The 15,035-nt window shown below is 31.2% G+C and overlaps 3 protein-coding genes across 4 annotated transcripts; 2 read left to right on the plus strand and 1 right to left on the minus strand.

Annotated features, from left to right (window-relative positions):
* Positions 1-1,031: 1,031 nt before the first annotated feature.
* Positions 1,032-3,205, plus strand: LOC106063112 (heat shock protein Hsp-12.2-like). The gene is made up of 3 exons (XM_013221430.2): positions 1,032-1,556; positions 1,912-2,088; positions 2,715-3,205. The coding sequence occupies exons 1-3, from the start codon at positions 1,398-1,400 to the stop codon at positions 2,832-2,834; spliced, it is 456 nt and encodes a 151-aa protein (XP_013076884.1). The 5' UTR covers positions 1,032-1,397; the 3' UTR covers positions 2,835-3,205.
* A 1,819-nt stretch (positions 3,206-5,024) lies between these two features.
* On the minus strand, positions 5,025-7,438 carry LOC106057311 (heat shock protein Hsp-12.2-like). Its single transcript, XM_013214460.2, has 3 exons — positions 7,096-7,438; positions 6,361-6,537; positions 5,025-5,405 (listed from the first exon to the last, which is right to left on the minus strand). The coding sequence occupies exons 1-3, from the start codon at positions 7,252-7,254 to the stop codon at positions 5,286-5,288; spliced, it is 456 nt and encodes a 151-aa protein (XP_013069914.2). The 5' UTR covers positions 7,255-7,438; the 3' UTR covers positions 5,025-5,285.
* Positions 7,439-7,501: 63 nt separating this feature from the next.
* On the plus strand, positions 7,502-12,315 carry LOC106057310 (alpha-crystallin B chain-like). Of its 2 annotated transcripts, none has more exons than XM_013214458.2 (4): positions 7,502-7,568; positions 8,289-8,700; positions 10,973-11,149; positions 11,753-12,315. In XM_013214458.2, the coding sequence occupies exons 2-4, from the start codon at positions 8,536-8,538 to the stop codon at positions 11,879-11,881; spliced, it is 471 nt and encodes a 156-aa protein (XP_013069912.2). In that variant the 5' UTR covers positions 7,502-7,568; positions 8,289-8,535; the 3' UTR covers positions 11,882-12,315. The 2 variants fall into 2 exon arrangements, with proteins under 2 accessions (XP_013069912.2, XP_055895134.1); XM_056039159.1 differs by lacking the exon at positions 7,502-7,568 and adding an exon at positions 7,950-8,026.
* The last annotated feature ends 2,720 nt before the right edge of the window (positions 12,316-15,035 follow it).

Below are 15,035 nucleotides of genomic sequence, written 5' to 3' on the forward strand. Positions count from 1 at the left end.
AACAATGAAACTACAAATCTGACAACTGAAGAAGCAGATCAGCTCATTGATTTAAAAATCGATGCAGTTCTTAAGTCAAGTTTTGCCGAGAAAAGCCTGGGTGTGTTTTGGATCTCAATCAACAAGTTATATCCTGCAATCAGTTTAAAAGCAATCAAAATAATTCTTCCATTTGCATCTTCATGGTTTTGTGAGTTTGGATTTTCAGCACTGACTGAAATCAAGTCTAAGAAAAGAGAGAGACTTCTTACAATAGACGACGTAAATGCGAGTTTGTTTGTCGGCTCTGGAGCCTCGATTAGATCGCATTTGCTCTAAAAAAACAGGCACACCCTTCACATTAAATGTAATACTTAAAAACAGGTAAAATGTTTTTTTATTTTTATTATAAAACAACTGTTGCTCTTCGTGGTGTGCCGCGAAATTTTTGAAGTTTTTTTTACTGTGCCGCCAGACAAAAAAGTTTGAGAAACACTGTCATAGGCTAATGGCCTTGGCCTAATCGAGAAATTTCCGGAGATTACCAAAATATTCGATTCCCATATTTAGCTAACTGGTGAACACAGTTCAGTCATAAATAATTTTGCGAAGATTCTTGACTATAACTTCCTAAAGTCTTCCTTTGTTAGATATATTTATTTTACTGTTAAAACTATTTAGATCTATTTATCATTATTATTTTTGCAAATCAGTGATATATATCAATTTGAAAAAAGCATTAAATTTTGTCATTTCTCATACTTTTACTAGCCTATACTCATCAATTTATTCGATTCTAGAGAACGAGGAAGTTCTAGGTGACTATGATAGATTTTTTTTTTTTTTGTGGCCGCCTGACCAAGACTGGTTGTGTTGCTTTTATAATAATTTTAAAGGCCTACGAGTATTTTTATTATTACATTTACTGGGAGTATATTATAGATCTATAAACGAAAAAATAGTTATACTATGATTACACGATCCCTAAAAACAAGTAATCGATTATAATCGATTTTTTAAATATTAAATTGTTATAGCTATATATAATATTCAATATACCTGTTATACCAAAGTGCACTTCATAAAGAAAACGTAGCTAGTCATTTCGGAATTCATAATTCAAGTTGTAATAGAACTAATTTCTTTTAATCTGAGAAAAGTATCGAAATCTACATCTAGAACTTTCGTGCAAATTTCCACATGAACGTTTATTTTTATGGGAATCTCCGGAAAATTCTAGCACAATCAACCAGACTGTATATATTTCCAGCCATTCCTAGCAGACTAAACAAGACTACAAAGTGTAACAAAGTGCTCGAAGTATCAGTTTAAAGGTTACAACTCACATATAATAGCATTGCTCTGTGTATTATTATTTACATCTAGGATTTAGATCTAGACTAATCTACACAGAGAAAATGATTCGAATTGTTCGACAACCAAATTACTTTGATGAAGTTTTGCCTCTTGCTCGCTTAGCAGACGAACTCTCTGGTAATTATGATCCTGGTTATAGCTTCAATCATGTGTCTTCTGGTGACGATAGAGCAATCGCTCGTCGATATGGAGATTCTGAGGTAAGTTAGATGACTAGTTCTAGATCTATGTAGATCTAGTATTATATAATAATATAATAAAAATCTAGACTAATCTAGTTAATGTTAATTTTTCCAAAACGTTTTATTAAAATTATCAATTTGATAATAGTAATATATATAATATAGATGATACTAGATCTAAATTAATTATAACTTTACTAAAAATGTAGATCTAGACTATATGTCAAACATTTCTTGTCCTTGCTGCGCGCAATATTATATATATACTCATCTCATTTATAACATTGATATCGTGTTTAAGGAACTTAACTTACAAATCTTGATTAAACTTGGCATATAAATATTCCTTGGATATTGTATTTATCTACTATAGATTCACAACACTGACAAGGAATTCCGTGTTCGAATGGACCTACATCACTACAAACCTGAAGAAGTGAAGATAACCTCAGACAACACCAAGATAACTATCAATGCCAAGCATGAAGAAAAACAGGACAACCATGGCTTTGTCTCACGAGAAATTACTAGAATATACAAATTGCCAGAGGTACTTAAAGGTTTTGTAGTAATCTAATATAGTTTTAGCTAATAATAATATCATTCATCATTATTCCCTTTTAGGGAATGTTCAGATTATGTGAAAGGAAAAGGGGTGTATACAAATTTGTTACCGTACATAATAAAACAAAAAAATATTCAAATGAAATAACAAAAACTTTTTTTCAGATCAGTTTGTCATTTTAACTCTCCTGTTTATGTTTGTTATCACAGCAAAACCTTTAATTGAGCCTTTATTGAAAGTGCTGTAAAAATTAATTATTAACAGGTGCATTCAGGTTTTATTATGACAGGAAGGGGCAGGGTTAATCATGATTTTTGTAGTTAACATCTGAACTTTCGCTTATAAAAAAAAAAAAAATATTTTATACATATCATTTCAAGATGGTATATTGTCATAATAAAAAGATGGTTGAAAATAATCAACTTAAATTTCAACTAATTGAATTCCTTTCTAAGGGTTGGGTTCCAACAATAGATCTATTACTCAGCCATATTTTCCATCTTGTTACCGGTGTATCCAAACATTGATGTGTCCACCTCTAGTTTGTGCTATTTTTTATGTTCTCATTAATAAATATTTGTACTTAAAACTCTATTGTTTTGTTTTTTCAGAATGTTGACCCTTCATCTATTTCATCAACAATGAATGCACATGGTATTCTCAACATCAGAGTCCAGAAAAAAGCTTTAGAAGAATCAAAGGAAACAGTCATTCCAGTTACTTTTAAGTAGTTTCCAAGTAATTATTAGTTTCTTAATAAAAAAAAAAATTTTTTTATAATTTAAAATGTATAAGTTAACAAAATGTTTACTAGTTATATCAGTTAGTACATTTTTTAAAAATGTGTACGTTTTGTTTCTGTCAGTTTGATTGTTAGCAATGCATCATTTGATTTTGTCTTAATTAATTATTGGTATTCATTGATTGTTTTTTTACCGTAGTAAATGCTAACATTGCATTATATTTGTATGGTGATTGTATTATTTATTGAAAACATTTTTTAGCATTTCTTAAAACTGTTTAATTATAGTATGTTTGAATATACATTTAAAAAAAGAACATTGTTCAAATTGTTATTGTTATAATAAAATGTTAAAAATTGTTTTGCTGTCTACTTGTTTATTCAGTTTTAGAAAGGCTGCAGTATTTCACTGGTTAGTATACATTTTCTACACTAATACAGTACCAGCTGCTAGTACTGAAAAAAAAAATGTGTTGTGAAATATTTCAATTCAGATGTTTAAAATTTAAAGAATCTTACTATAAAACATAATTTAGTATTGCACTAATAGTTATTTAAGTGGTAGACAAGGTATTTTGTTCTATATATTGTCAAAGTAAATAAATTTTCCCGGTCATATTGTCAACTGCAAGCCTGAGGAGAGGCAACAGATTACTATTCCTCTTCAAGAGTGTTATGGAGAACTGCCAAATATGGAAACTCTATCTCCAGCTATATAAATACCACCCAGTTTAGACATTTAACTTGTGGTGACATAGTATTGCCAATATACCACCATTTTAGACCTTACTTAATAGCACTCCTTTAAAATTAATTCTGGCTTATGTGAACGTTTTGAACTCAAGAAGTACATCTTTAGTCTAAAGGTAAAATTTACTTACGACTCCCTCATAAACAAATTTTTTTTCAAATTGATAGGCTGGTAATAAGGGAGAAAAATGCTAAGATATTAATGTCTTACATGTTTTGAAAGCTGAAAAATGGGGATTAGTAAGTAAACTGTGTCTTCTTGCCCTAACAACCTGACCTTAAAACACCCTTAAGTAACTGTATAGAGAGTTTCCTGATATGAAAACCATTGGCAGTTCATCCACAAAATCTAGGACTGGTTATCAGAACCCTTAAATTGACCTGTCGAGATGGAGATCAATAAGACTTGTTTCCTCTTCCTTCTTCTGGGCACCGTGAATCAAAATTTGGCCATAGTCCTGGGAATACGAGCAAACAGGACAGTGTTCTGTCCTGCACTGGTCTATAATAGCTTGCTCAGGTCTGGACAGCCTCCACCACATGATAGTGCGGTCAGGGTGCCTCATGCGCTCCCAGACTCCACTGACTTTTTGGGACTTGTTGCAGCACTCAAACCACTTTTTCTATTTCTGTGTTTTTTTAATTATAGCCAGAGAATGATAGGAAGACTCACAGCCTGTTTAGCGGGTGGTGTTTGCCCTCCCTGGTGGGCCAAGGAGACTGAATAGTGTTGCCAGTCATACTCATGTGACTCATTAACCACTGCATATTACAGGATACCATAGCATTGTTTTTTTATGTTGTGTGAAGCCCAAAGCTTGTAGTACGTTTTGAGTCAGTGACCACAATGCAATTGTCCCTTGCCGAGTTGATTTTAAGGCTTCCCAGACTGTCATGGCCTCCGCATCAAAACTGCAAATACTACCACATGGTCAAGATATTGACTGAGTCAGAGCCAAGAGACTCTACACAGAATATATCGATGCCATATGCAAAAATGGCACTAGGCTTGTAGGCATTAATGGTCTCAAGTGCTAGAATTTAAAGGTCGTTAGATCGACTTAGCTTATTGGCATTAGGGTCTACTAGTTTCAAGCATTGGCTATGCCGGCGGCGACACCAAGGGATAGGTGATGAAAAGGAATGTTTGGTCATTTGGTGGAGAGGTTAGCTTTATCAAGTCTAGTGCCATGATGCATAAAAGACTACATCTCTAACCATCCATCTAGCTGGGAGCTATTCATCCAGCCTTTTATACCACTCAAAGCAAGTCAGTATGGACTTTTCCCTCCTAAGGTTTAGTGGACATACATTGGCCGTTACTTTAGATGCAAATTTTAATTTTAAATGGTATAATTTGTTAGTTTTAAAAGCAGGAATTTTTAAATATTTATTTTATTATTATGTAAAAAAAAAATTACACGCAGAATAAACTGAAAATAAATAACTGAAACTAGTTCAGCTTAAGTTTATTAATTTAACATGTATAATGTAAAATGGCAATATCTTAGTCAAAATAAATATAAATACAAAGATTGTGTAACAATATGAAAAATAAAACAAAATGTTAGAACATTTTTCTTACAAAACTTATTTATAGAATCAATAACTTTGGAATAATACTGGAACAATTGTCAATAAACAAAGAACATTGGCAGAACAGAGTAGAAAACACTGCACTCAGTACTAATTACTTAAAGGTGACAGGAATGGCAGTCTCTTTTGGTGGTTCTAGAGCCTTTTTCTGAACCTTAATGTTGAGAATACCATTGGAATTCATTGTTGAAGAAACAGATGATGGATCAACATCCTGAAAAATACAAGACAGCAAATTAGTTATAGTGAACATAACATACACAGCAAATAGAAAATATAGGAAGAACTAAAAGCATTTGGAGGCCCGATTGCTAAGTGGTCAAGTGATTGGCTTCCAACTGAGGAGTCTCATTTTTTAATTCTGGGATCATCTGCGTCATAGATTAAAATTTTTTTTTTAACACTCAACACAATGTATACTATATTCATCTATATCAAAAGAAGACTTTTTTTTCTTAAATAATTCTATCTTGTGGACTCTAAGCAATTTTATGGCCTTGCTTTTTAATCAACCTCTGCTTAGAAGATCAGTACTGAATGATGGTTGTTATATTCACCAGCAAAATTTGTAGGATTACCCAGCCATCCCCTAAAGACATAAATAACTTTCATTATCAGACTTACTATTTACATTATTGGAATACCCATATATGTTTTAATTATCAATACATTTAAATTACAAATATTTAACAATACAAAACACCTATATTTATATACCAGTGTCACGTCTTGATGGTGTGAGAATGTTGTTTGAATTGTATTAGGGCCCTCTTCTGGCCTTGATGTAGTATTCTTGTATTATCAATTAAATCACAACACATATTATGGATAAAATAATCACAAACTCCTCTCTGGCAGACAAATATTTATTACATCAAATAATAGCTCACAAAATAGGCAATCTCAGCCATAGAATATCAACACAAATTACATCCATAGAAAATCTCCACATTTTCTTAAAACCAGAGACACCTCCGTCTCTCGATGCCATGGCGCTAACTAACTAAAACGTGGTCATGTGATCAAGGTACCCCCTTTCTTGACAATGAACAAATCCCCATTTTCATGTGATCTGAAATCATCTCGTGCATCTCACTCTAATCATAGTTTTACAACCAGTATTACAAAAAATTTAAATAAAAAAAAAAAGAAAATCACAATACTGGTACCTCTGGTAATTTGTATATTCTTGTAATCTCCCTTGAGACAAAGCCATGGTTGTCTTGTTTCTCTTCATGCTTAGCATTAATAGTTATCTTGGTGTTGTCTGAGGTTATCTTCACTTCTTCAGGTTTGTAGTGATGTAGGTCCATTCGAACACGGAATTCCTTGTCAGTGTTGTGAACCTGAATTTGTATAATAAAAGAAAGAAGGCATAAACCAATATTTTAACCCAATTCGCCTGTTGCAAAAAGATGCATGATTTACTAAATTAGCCTAATGCAGTCGAATGCTATAGGGTGTGTTGGGAAGAAAAGAAACCTATAATAACCAATCATTATTATAATAAAGATGTATCTACTTTTTAAATCAGTGCACAAGTGTTTCAATGCAACAATGCAATGAAAATAATCTTCAAATAAACAAATTATGTGCTGATTGGATATTCATATGTTTTTATAATTGCTTGTGTACGGCTTCAATATACACATTTGCATGCTTTTATTGTTTTTTTTATTTTATTTAATAATTAATAGTTATTTATATATATATATATAGTTATTTTTCTACTAGTTATAGTCATTATAGAGAATCTCTTCTAGATCCCACTTTTTGTTTAACCCCAGATTAAAATTAAATATACATCTAAAATTAGATATAAACTATAATAAGACTCTCAAAATGCTTTTTTTTTTAATTTTAAAATAAATATAATCTAGTTCTAGATCTCATATTTTTCTTACCTCTGACTCCCCATAACGACGTGCTACTGCTCTACTATCACCTGCAGAAGCGCTGTAGTTATAGCCAGGATCATGATAAGCACTAGCAAGTTCGTCTGCTAGGCGCACTAGAGGTAAAACATCATCAAAATAACTTGGTTGTTGAACAAGTCTCAACATTTTCACGTCACAGCAATGCTGGATGCAGATTAAATGAATAGATCTAAGTAGGCTAGATTATTCAGAAGGCAAACAGTTCGTCGAGAATAGTTACGAAGGTTTAGAAAAAAGAACTGAGAATCAAACAGCACAGTGGCATTTATAGTCCAATAAAGCATTTGATACGGTTATGAACTTTTGACCTCTTTCTAGAAATACTAACGGACAAACTAGAAATTTCCGGAGATTCCCACTCTAAGATTTGTATTTGTGCGCGATAACAATGAGGACATTTAAATGTGCATGTTTAGGTCCCAACAGTTTTTTCGATATATGTCTGTATCTAATTTTATATTTAAAAAAAACGTGATAAAGAATATAGATGTAGGAGTTAATATTTGAGTGTGTATTAAATGTTCAATATAATAAAATTCTATGACGATATCGAAATTTCCAGAGACAGTTGTGGGACTTGACTAAAAATTAATACCTTCATGTTTTGCTCGATACTTAAAAAAAAAAAGATTTTCATATTATTTTTTTAAAAAGCAATCTTTATTTTTATTAAACGAATTAAAATTACAGGATTTAATTTATAATTAACTTATGCTTGACAACAGCTTCAACTTACTTTTTTTTTTAAACATAACTTTCATTATTTGAAAAATGGTATCGATTATCTATTTATGTCTATAAGGTTCGTAACGATGGGAAATCTAGCTTTTGACCTTTTTAAGACGTCAAATGTTTGTAAACAATACCAATCGGATTCAACCTTGAATTTAAAAAAAGAGTAACTAAAATAAAGCACCGTTTTAAATGTTATTTTATTAATCGACTAAAATACTTCGTTCGATTTCTAGATTTAGGCGCACAGTCATAATGTTGCATGATAATACGTTAGTTATCTACTACATTCTAGATCTGGATTGTCCTAGGTCGTCCTAGATCTTATTGAAAGTTGTAAATAAGGTGAAAGGTCACATAACAAAAACTACGCATCTCACCTGCTATGAATATCAATCATTCTCATGAAACATTCTTGTCTTCTCTAGATTGCCAGAATATTCTTGATAAAGTAATGGAGTATATAAAAGAATGCACACTCAATAACAGTTTAACAGACTTAAGCAGCACCACTTGTGATTGTGTGAAAAAAAAAAATACGCTGATAATTTCATCGCATAATATCATTATTAATTAGATCTATTACTACAAATCTACTACCAATAAAGTAGATTTCTAAATCGATAGACAGATAACTTGACTTGATAATTAATTTGCTACATAAACATTTAAAAAATGTATAGATCTGGCCGACTATTTCAATTAATGCCAAGACTCCTTGATGACATGTCATCACAGATGGCATCAATGTTACGCCTTTCAGAAGAGCTAAATCGTTTGTCTGACTTCAGATTTACGCCAAGACATCTTAGACAAAGTATTGCAGATGGAGAGCCAGAAGTAAGTAGAATTTAGATGTGATTTTATCTAACTAGACTATATTTAGATTCTAATCTATATTTTTAAAATCATAAACCAAGTCTATAATTAAACTATTAGAGTAATGTCAGAAATTAATTAGGACTGGAAGCCATTACAAATTTTCTGAATTTCACACACACACACACATATATATATATATGTATATATTGTGTCACTGTCTCAAAGAGTTTAAGCTTATTTCAATTTTGCTAAATTTGAACAATATAAAAAAGAGACAATCCCTAATTTAAGTGAATTGCGGTATGAATTGAGTAAATTGATTTATATTTTAGTCTTGTAGTTTGAAGATTGACAAAGGTAGGTTTATAAGGTAGCCTTAAATTGATTGCATCTCAGTATTTTCTGCAGACTATGAATGTTATAATATAGACTTATTGTGTTCTTTTTTAATTTTAGTGTTTAGGCTATAGTTATTGTTTAGTTTGACATGTTTCAGAAATGTTCCTTCAGAATTTGAGATTATTACATCCTAGCCCAAACCTTCTGCTGGAGTTGTATTATACCCAAAATCATCAAGTTGTCATGGAGTCCAGAGAGCAAAGCAATCGACCATTATTGTCATCATTATTATCTCTTGAATTTGACACAGAAATTTGACTGACATAGAACTGAACTGAATACTGTTTGTTTGTTTGTTTTACATGTTTTGGATGTTCCTTCAGAGTTGAAGATAGTTTACTTCCTAGTCCAAACCTCCCGCAGGATGACGGGGGATGGGAGCGGGCATGGTTTGAACCCGGGACAATTGATAAATCCAAATGACAGTTCAGCTTGCAAACCGCACGACCAGGCACCTTAATCTTTCTTTTATAGTAATTGAAAAAATAATTCCTGAACCACGACATCAGCTTTCATTAACCCTTTCTTCAAATATTAAATTCTTTCTAACCAGCCAGTTGTACTTGTCAACATGTCAATGTCTTAAATTAGACTGTGATAATCTAAAACACATTTTTTTCTCCTTTTGCTTAACTGCTACTTTCTTAGATCTTACCATGTTGACCAAATGTGCATATGAACATGATAATTTAAATTTTCTAGAATAGTTGATGCAAAATGTAACAAATTAATTCTAGTTACTAATTTCAATATGATTCAGTCCTTCATTTTCTACAAACGTCTTATCAACAATTAAACAAAATAATTATAGATCTGTATCAAATTTGTCATCAGATTATAGCTTGAATTATAGTTAGAAAAAAAAACTTGTTTTTGCACAATTACTTTTGTCTAATAAGGGTTAGGTCGTTGTCTAGGGGGTTGGATCACTGGCAAGCAACTCATAGCCCTAGTTCAGTCTTTTAATGACAGTAACCCAGGAACATCAGTGGAGCTCTAGCACACTCTCCAAGGAGACTCAACTCATTCATATAATTAATAAATAATTATTATACTACTGAACATATAATATATACATAAAATTAATGTGTATCATCAGATAGTTAATCAATTTCCATCTCCCGTCACCAAGTAACTTAAAAATGACACACCTCATGCAATACCCCTTTTACCATTTATGTGGACCTGTTGACCAGGATCTCACCCCTTGTGATAGCCATGCTCAACCTTTCAATAACTGAGGTTGAGTAACCCTACCATGAATATAACCTAACACATGGTTTGTAACACAGACTTGTTTCCCTTTTCCTTGTTTTGTCTGCCGTGTTATTTTTTCATGAGAAATATGCTTAACCTTGTATTAGAACATGTCCCATGATCTCTTTTGACATTCTGTCTCAAAGGATTTCTTTGTTAAGTATTATAACTCTTTTCCTGTCATCCATCACTGTTGAGCCACACTCATCATCTCTCATCTTATCTCTGCATGTGGTCCCTTTCTACAAACTTCTTATCAACAATTAAAATAATTCGAGATCTGTATCAAATTTGTCATCAGATTATAGCTTGAATTATAGTTAGGAAAAAAAAGACTTGTGATTGTGTAAGTCACTAACTGACTAAGTAAGTGTAAGCCAAGCACTATTATTTGATATTCTTTCACAAAGGATTTTTTTGTTAAGTATAATAACTCTTGTCCTGTTATCCATCACTGTTGAGCCACACTCATCATCTCTCATCTTATCTCTGCATGTGGTCCCTTCTGGGGTATAGGCCACCAACCAGCTTCCTCCAGGCATCTCGGTTCAGGGCAAGTCTCTCCAACTGTCCCCACGTCTTGCCACACACAGCTACAAATAAATTATTTAATGTATATTTTATACTTCTCTAGATTCATAATACAGACAAAGAGTTCAATATCAACCTGGAACTTCCAGATTTCAAGCCTGAAGATGTGAAAATTACTTCTGATAATAACAGAATAACGATTAACGCAAAGCGTGAAGAAAAGCTTGAAAACAATGGATACGTTTGTAGTGAGATTACACGCACATACTCACTCCCAGAGGTAAGATCAATTGTACTGAACTAATTTATATTTTTGAATTAACATTTTTTTAACCGTTCTAAAAATTTATACCTCATTTATTTTTTGAAACTTGTGTTGTTTTTTTTTTTATGTTTATTTTTAATTCTGTATTTTAATTTTTTGGTTTAAAAAAAAAAATTTTTTTGTTTTTGTTTTTAATTCTTTTAATGAGTTCCCTCTCTTTGATAAGGTGGTAAATTGAACTTTGAAAAAAAAAATGAAAATATGAATGAATTAAAAAATGTTTGACAAATTTTTAAAAAGTACTTGTTTGGGGAGAGTATTTAGGGAGTTGACTATTTAAACAAAAAAAAATTAAAAATTTCGTTTTCTTTGCATAGATCAAAGAGAGTCTACCATTCTTAATATTTTTTTCATTATGATATATGTGTAGTATAGATTATTCTGATCATTAACATTCATCGTATCCAGCTAGATCCATAACATTCTTCAAAATAAGCCTACATTTTAAAAAGTTACCAGTGTTGTGCCAAAGAAGTAAACCTAAATAGATAAATATTGGATTGTAAATACTGAAGTTTTGCTTGTGGCTTTAATTTTTTTGTTTTTTTCTATTAATAGGATGTTGACCCAAAGACAATTGTCTCAGCAATGAACAGAAATGGAATTCTTAAAATTGTTTCTCAGAAGAAAGATGTGCCTCAAGAAACTCCAATCCCAATTGACTTCAAGAGTCAGACCCAAACATAAAAATTCCACTTGTGTTCTGCCTGTATATAGCCTAGCTTACTCAAGATTTTATCTTAAATATTTGTTAACCAATGAAATTGTTAGTTTTGTAAGATAAAAAAAAACAGTGAAGAAAATATAATAATTATAAATATAATTTGATAGGTTTTTTGTTTATATATATTATTGAGATTTATGCAATAAAATGCATAAATTAATTTGTGTTATACTAAGTCATTTTTATATGAATTAGATTTAAACAATGTATAGTTCTATAAGAACCATTTTACAGTATTAATTGATTCATTATCAATTGTGTTATTAAAATGTAGTTTTTTAATTTTGTCTTAAATCCAGAGAGTGTAATTGTAATTTGTTGTATGATTTATTTTCATTATTTTCTTAATATTTTTGTTTAATCGTTTTGTTTATCAAATTAAAATTTGCTTCCAATTTACATGCATTGTGTGTTTATTTCTAGGCAACTATTTCTTAGCTTTATGATATTTGATATTTTATAGAAAATAACATACTATAATATACACTTTTGTTATATAAAAGCTATACGATCTCATTTCCAGGGCTCACTTTCTATCCCATAAACATTATTGTAAACATTATTTTAGCCCTAGGCTGTGTGAATACTTATAAGAGGTTGATTTATTGAAATGCACAAATTTGAGTTAATAAAAAAAATTGAGTTATTCAGTCTACCGGTACTCAAGGTTGCTGTTTTTCTAATGCTACATTTGATTCAAATATCATCACTATTGGATTAATTTTGATCTTTCACAGGGTTAAGAATTCACCACACAACTGTTCGTACCAGTAATATTAATACACTGCTTAAAAAAAAAAAAGCCCCAACCTCTAGTGATTTTAACCAGTAGGCCTACTACTTGCAAATATGTTGAAGTTGCTTGTGAAGCTTCATATTCCAAGCAATTATTAATATTTAAAATAATTGTAAGAATAAGCCTTCTGCTAGAGAACAAAGTACTTTAAATTTTTGCCAGGCTTCACTTAAGTTTAATAAAGGAAAATTGTGTAACCATAATATTAATTACATCTCCTTTCTTTACATTTTTATCTATCAAACATTTAATATTAACACATTGATATTTAAAATTAAACTGGATTTTTAGTCTTAATAGTAAATAAATAATGGAAAAACATTTACTTTGAAATATAATAGAATTTAATATCTAACAATAAAAAACAAAAATATTTTTTCATTTCCTCAAAATAAAATTGCAAAGTGTTTCATTATTATCAAAAAATTATTAATCATAAAAAGTAAAATAAGGTTGGATTAGATGTACTTAAATCCAAATCAACAAAAAATAATCGTTTGGACTCTTAATGTATAGTACCATTGTTTATTGGCAAAATAATACACAAGTGGCAAATCTCAATTCATATCACCTCATGTTGTGCTCTAAGAGCAGCAAAAGGCATCTCTAATGGATCAATGCTGTCTAGTATTTTTTTACTCCATGGGAAATAATGTCAATAAATGCAACCTAATGAGAGATGTGGATGTATATATGGATTTAATCCCCTTGCTACATTTTATCACTTTTTTCTACCCCTTCCCATTGTTGGATCAAGTTGAAATTTCAGTTAATTATTCATAGTTGATGACAATAGACCAATCAATCCAAAAATTAACCAATTAGTTAATAGATTAGTTCATTTTAATTTATGTAGCAGAAAGGGAGCTAAACCCTGCCATTTTCAGATAAATGGCAGTAATTAGCGTTTTTTTTTCTCATATTTATATATATACATATATAAAGCTTTGTTTTTAAAAAGTATTCTTTTTTCTTTTGCTTGTTTTATTTTATTCTTGAACTTGCAGCAAAGAAAACTATAATTATTTAACTGCTTGGTTGTTAATTAATATGACCGGTACATTCATTAATTTTAATACACAACATGCAACTTGCCTAACTGAGTTAGAGGATGACAGCAATGAAAGTGAAGAAGAACATTATTTGCTTGGAGGTATGTCATCTAAAGCTGAATCAGCCTCTGTGCTAAATGATGTACAGAGGGTATTGAAAACTGGTTCCTAGTTCTTGTCTTGAAATTTGTCAAATTTCACAATCAATGAATCCAAATAAGTCTTTGTACTTTTCAACCATTTCACTAGAAACAGTTTTACCTTTTAGCAAAGAAAAATGACAAAGTATGTATTCATTTGCTTGCCTAGAGAAAGGGATAGCTTTGTTTGAAAAGATTTAACATGCACATATTATTACATTTCATGTGCAAATAACCCATTGCAATGATGTTTGTGGCAAACATGAAGTCTGTCCTCCTCTCTTCATTAGAAATATTATTACCAAAGTCACAGTTCATGCCATTGAATATAACAATATCTTCTTTAAGATCCCATACTCTTCTCAATACCTTGCTTATGTTCAGCCAGCGAATACTACTGTGGTACTGAACATCTAAATGTTTAGTTTCCAGATCTTCAAGCACTTCTCGGAACTGCCTGTGGTTAAGACTCCTACCTCTGATAAGTTTCACTGAAATAATTGAGTCAATAGCATGTTTGATTTTCAATGCAAAGGTAAGAGATATTGGTTGAGATGTTGTTCTTTACTTTTATTATCAAATCCAAGTTTTTCCTAGTCCAAGCACGGAAACCATAGTTGCTACTCTCATCATCTTGTTCCATAATATGTCAATCCAAGACTTTCAAAACAGTTCTTCATAGCATGAATAAATATATGGTCAAAGTTTGTATCTTAAACTAAATGTTTCAAAATATTGCCAATTAGAATACTTTTGTTTCCTTTAAACTTTTTAGAATGACATGTATAGATACTTTTTAAAGCCTCTTTATCTTAAGCAAGCTCAAAATCTATGGCCATATTACAAGAGCTTCGGGGCTCGCATATAGACCTTCCTACAGGGACAGTACCAGGAACAAGAAGAACAGACAGAGAAAGCAATAGGAGGACAACATTAAAGAATGGGGGTTCTAACCAAGGCAAAAGACAGGGAAGAATGGAGAAAGACGGCCAAGGAGTCTTACTTGGCGCCCCAACGGTCCAACAGCCTAATTAAGTGATAGGTAAAGGTAAAGTAATCATAAGAATCAGGAATTTCAGAAATATATATAAATATTTAAAATTATTTATTTTTAATATGCATGAATTAT

This window comes from Biomphalaria glabrata, chromosome 8 (assembly GCF_947242115.1).
Source record: "Biomphalaria glabrata chromosome 8, xgBioGlab47.1, whole genome shotgun sequence".
Lineage (NCBI taxonomy): Eukaryota > Metazoa > Mollusca > Gastropoda > Planorbidae > Biomphalaria > Biomphalaria glabrata.

Coding starts and splice junctions, on each gene's coding strand:
- LOC106063112 (XM_013221430.2), top strand. CDS start 1,398: ATGATTCGAATTGTTCGACAACCAAATTACTTTGATGAAGTTTTGCCT. Junction 1,557..1,911: donor GTCGATATGGAGATTCTGAG/GTAAGTTAGATG, acceptor TATCTACTATAG/ATTCACAACACTGACAAGGA. Junction 2,089..2,714: donor GAATATACAAATTGCCAGAG/GTACTTAAAGGT, acceptor TTGTTTTTTCAG/AATGTTGACCCTTCATCTAT.
- LOC106057311 (XM_013214460.2), bottom strand. CDS start 7,254: ATGTTGAGACTTGTTCAACAACCAAGTTATTTTGATGATGTTTTACCT. Junction 6,538..7,095: donor GTCGTTATGGGGAGTCAGAG/GTAAGAAAAATA, acceptor ATACAAATTCAG/GTTCACAACACTGACAAGGA. Junction 5,406..6,360: donor GAATATACAAATTACCAGAG/GTACCAGTATTG, acceptor TGTATTTTTCAG/GATGTTGATCCATCATCTGT.
- LOC106057310 (XM_013214458.2), top strand. CDS start 8,536: ATGTATAGATCTGGCCGACTATTTCAATTAATGCCAAGACTCCTTGAT. Junction 8,701..10,972: donor TTGCAGATGGAGAGCCAGAA/GTAAGTAGAATT, acceptor ATACTTCTCTAG/ATTCATAATACAGACAAAGA. Junction 11,150..11,752: donor GCACATACTCACTCCCAGAG/GTAAGATCAATT, acceptor TTCTATTAATAG/GATGTTGACCCAAAGACAAT.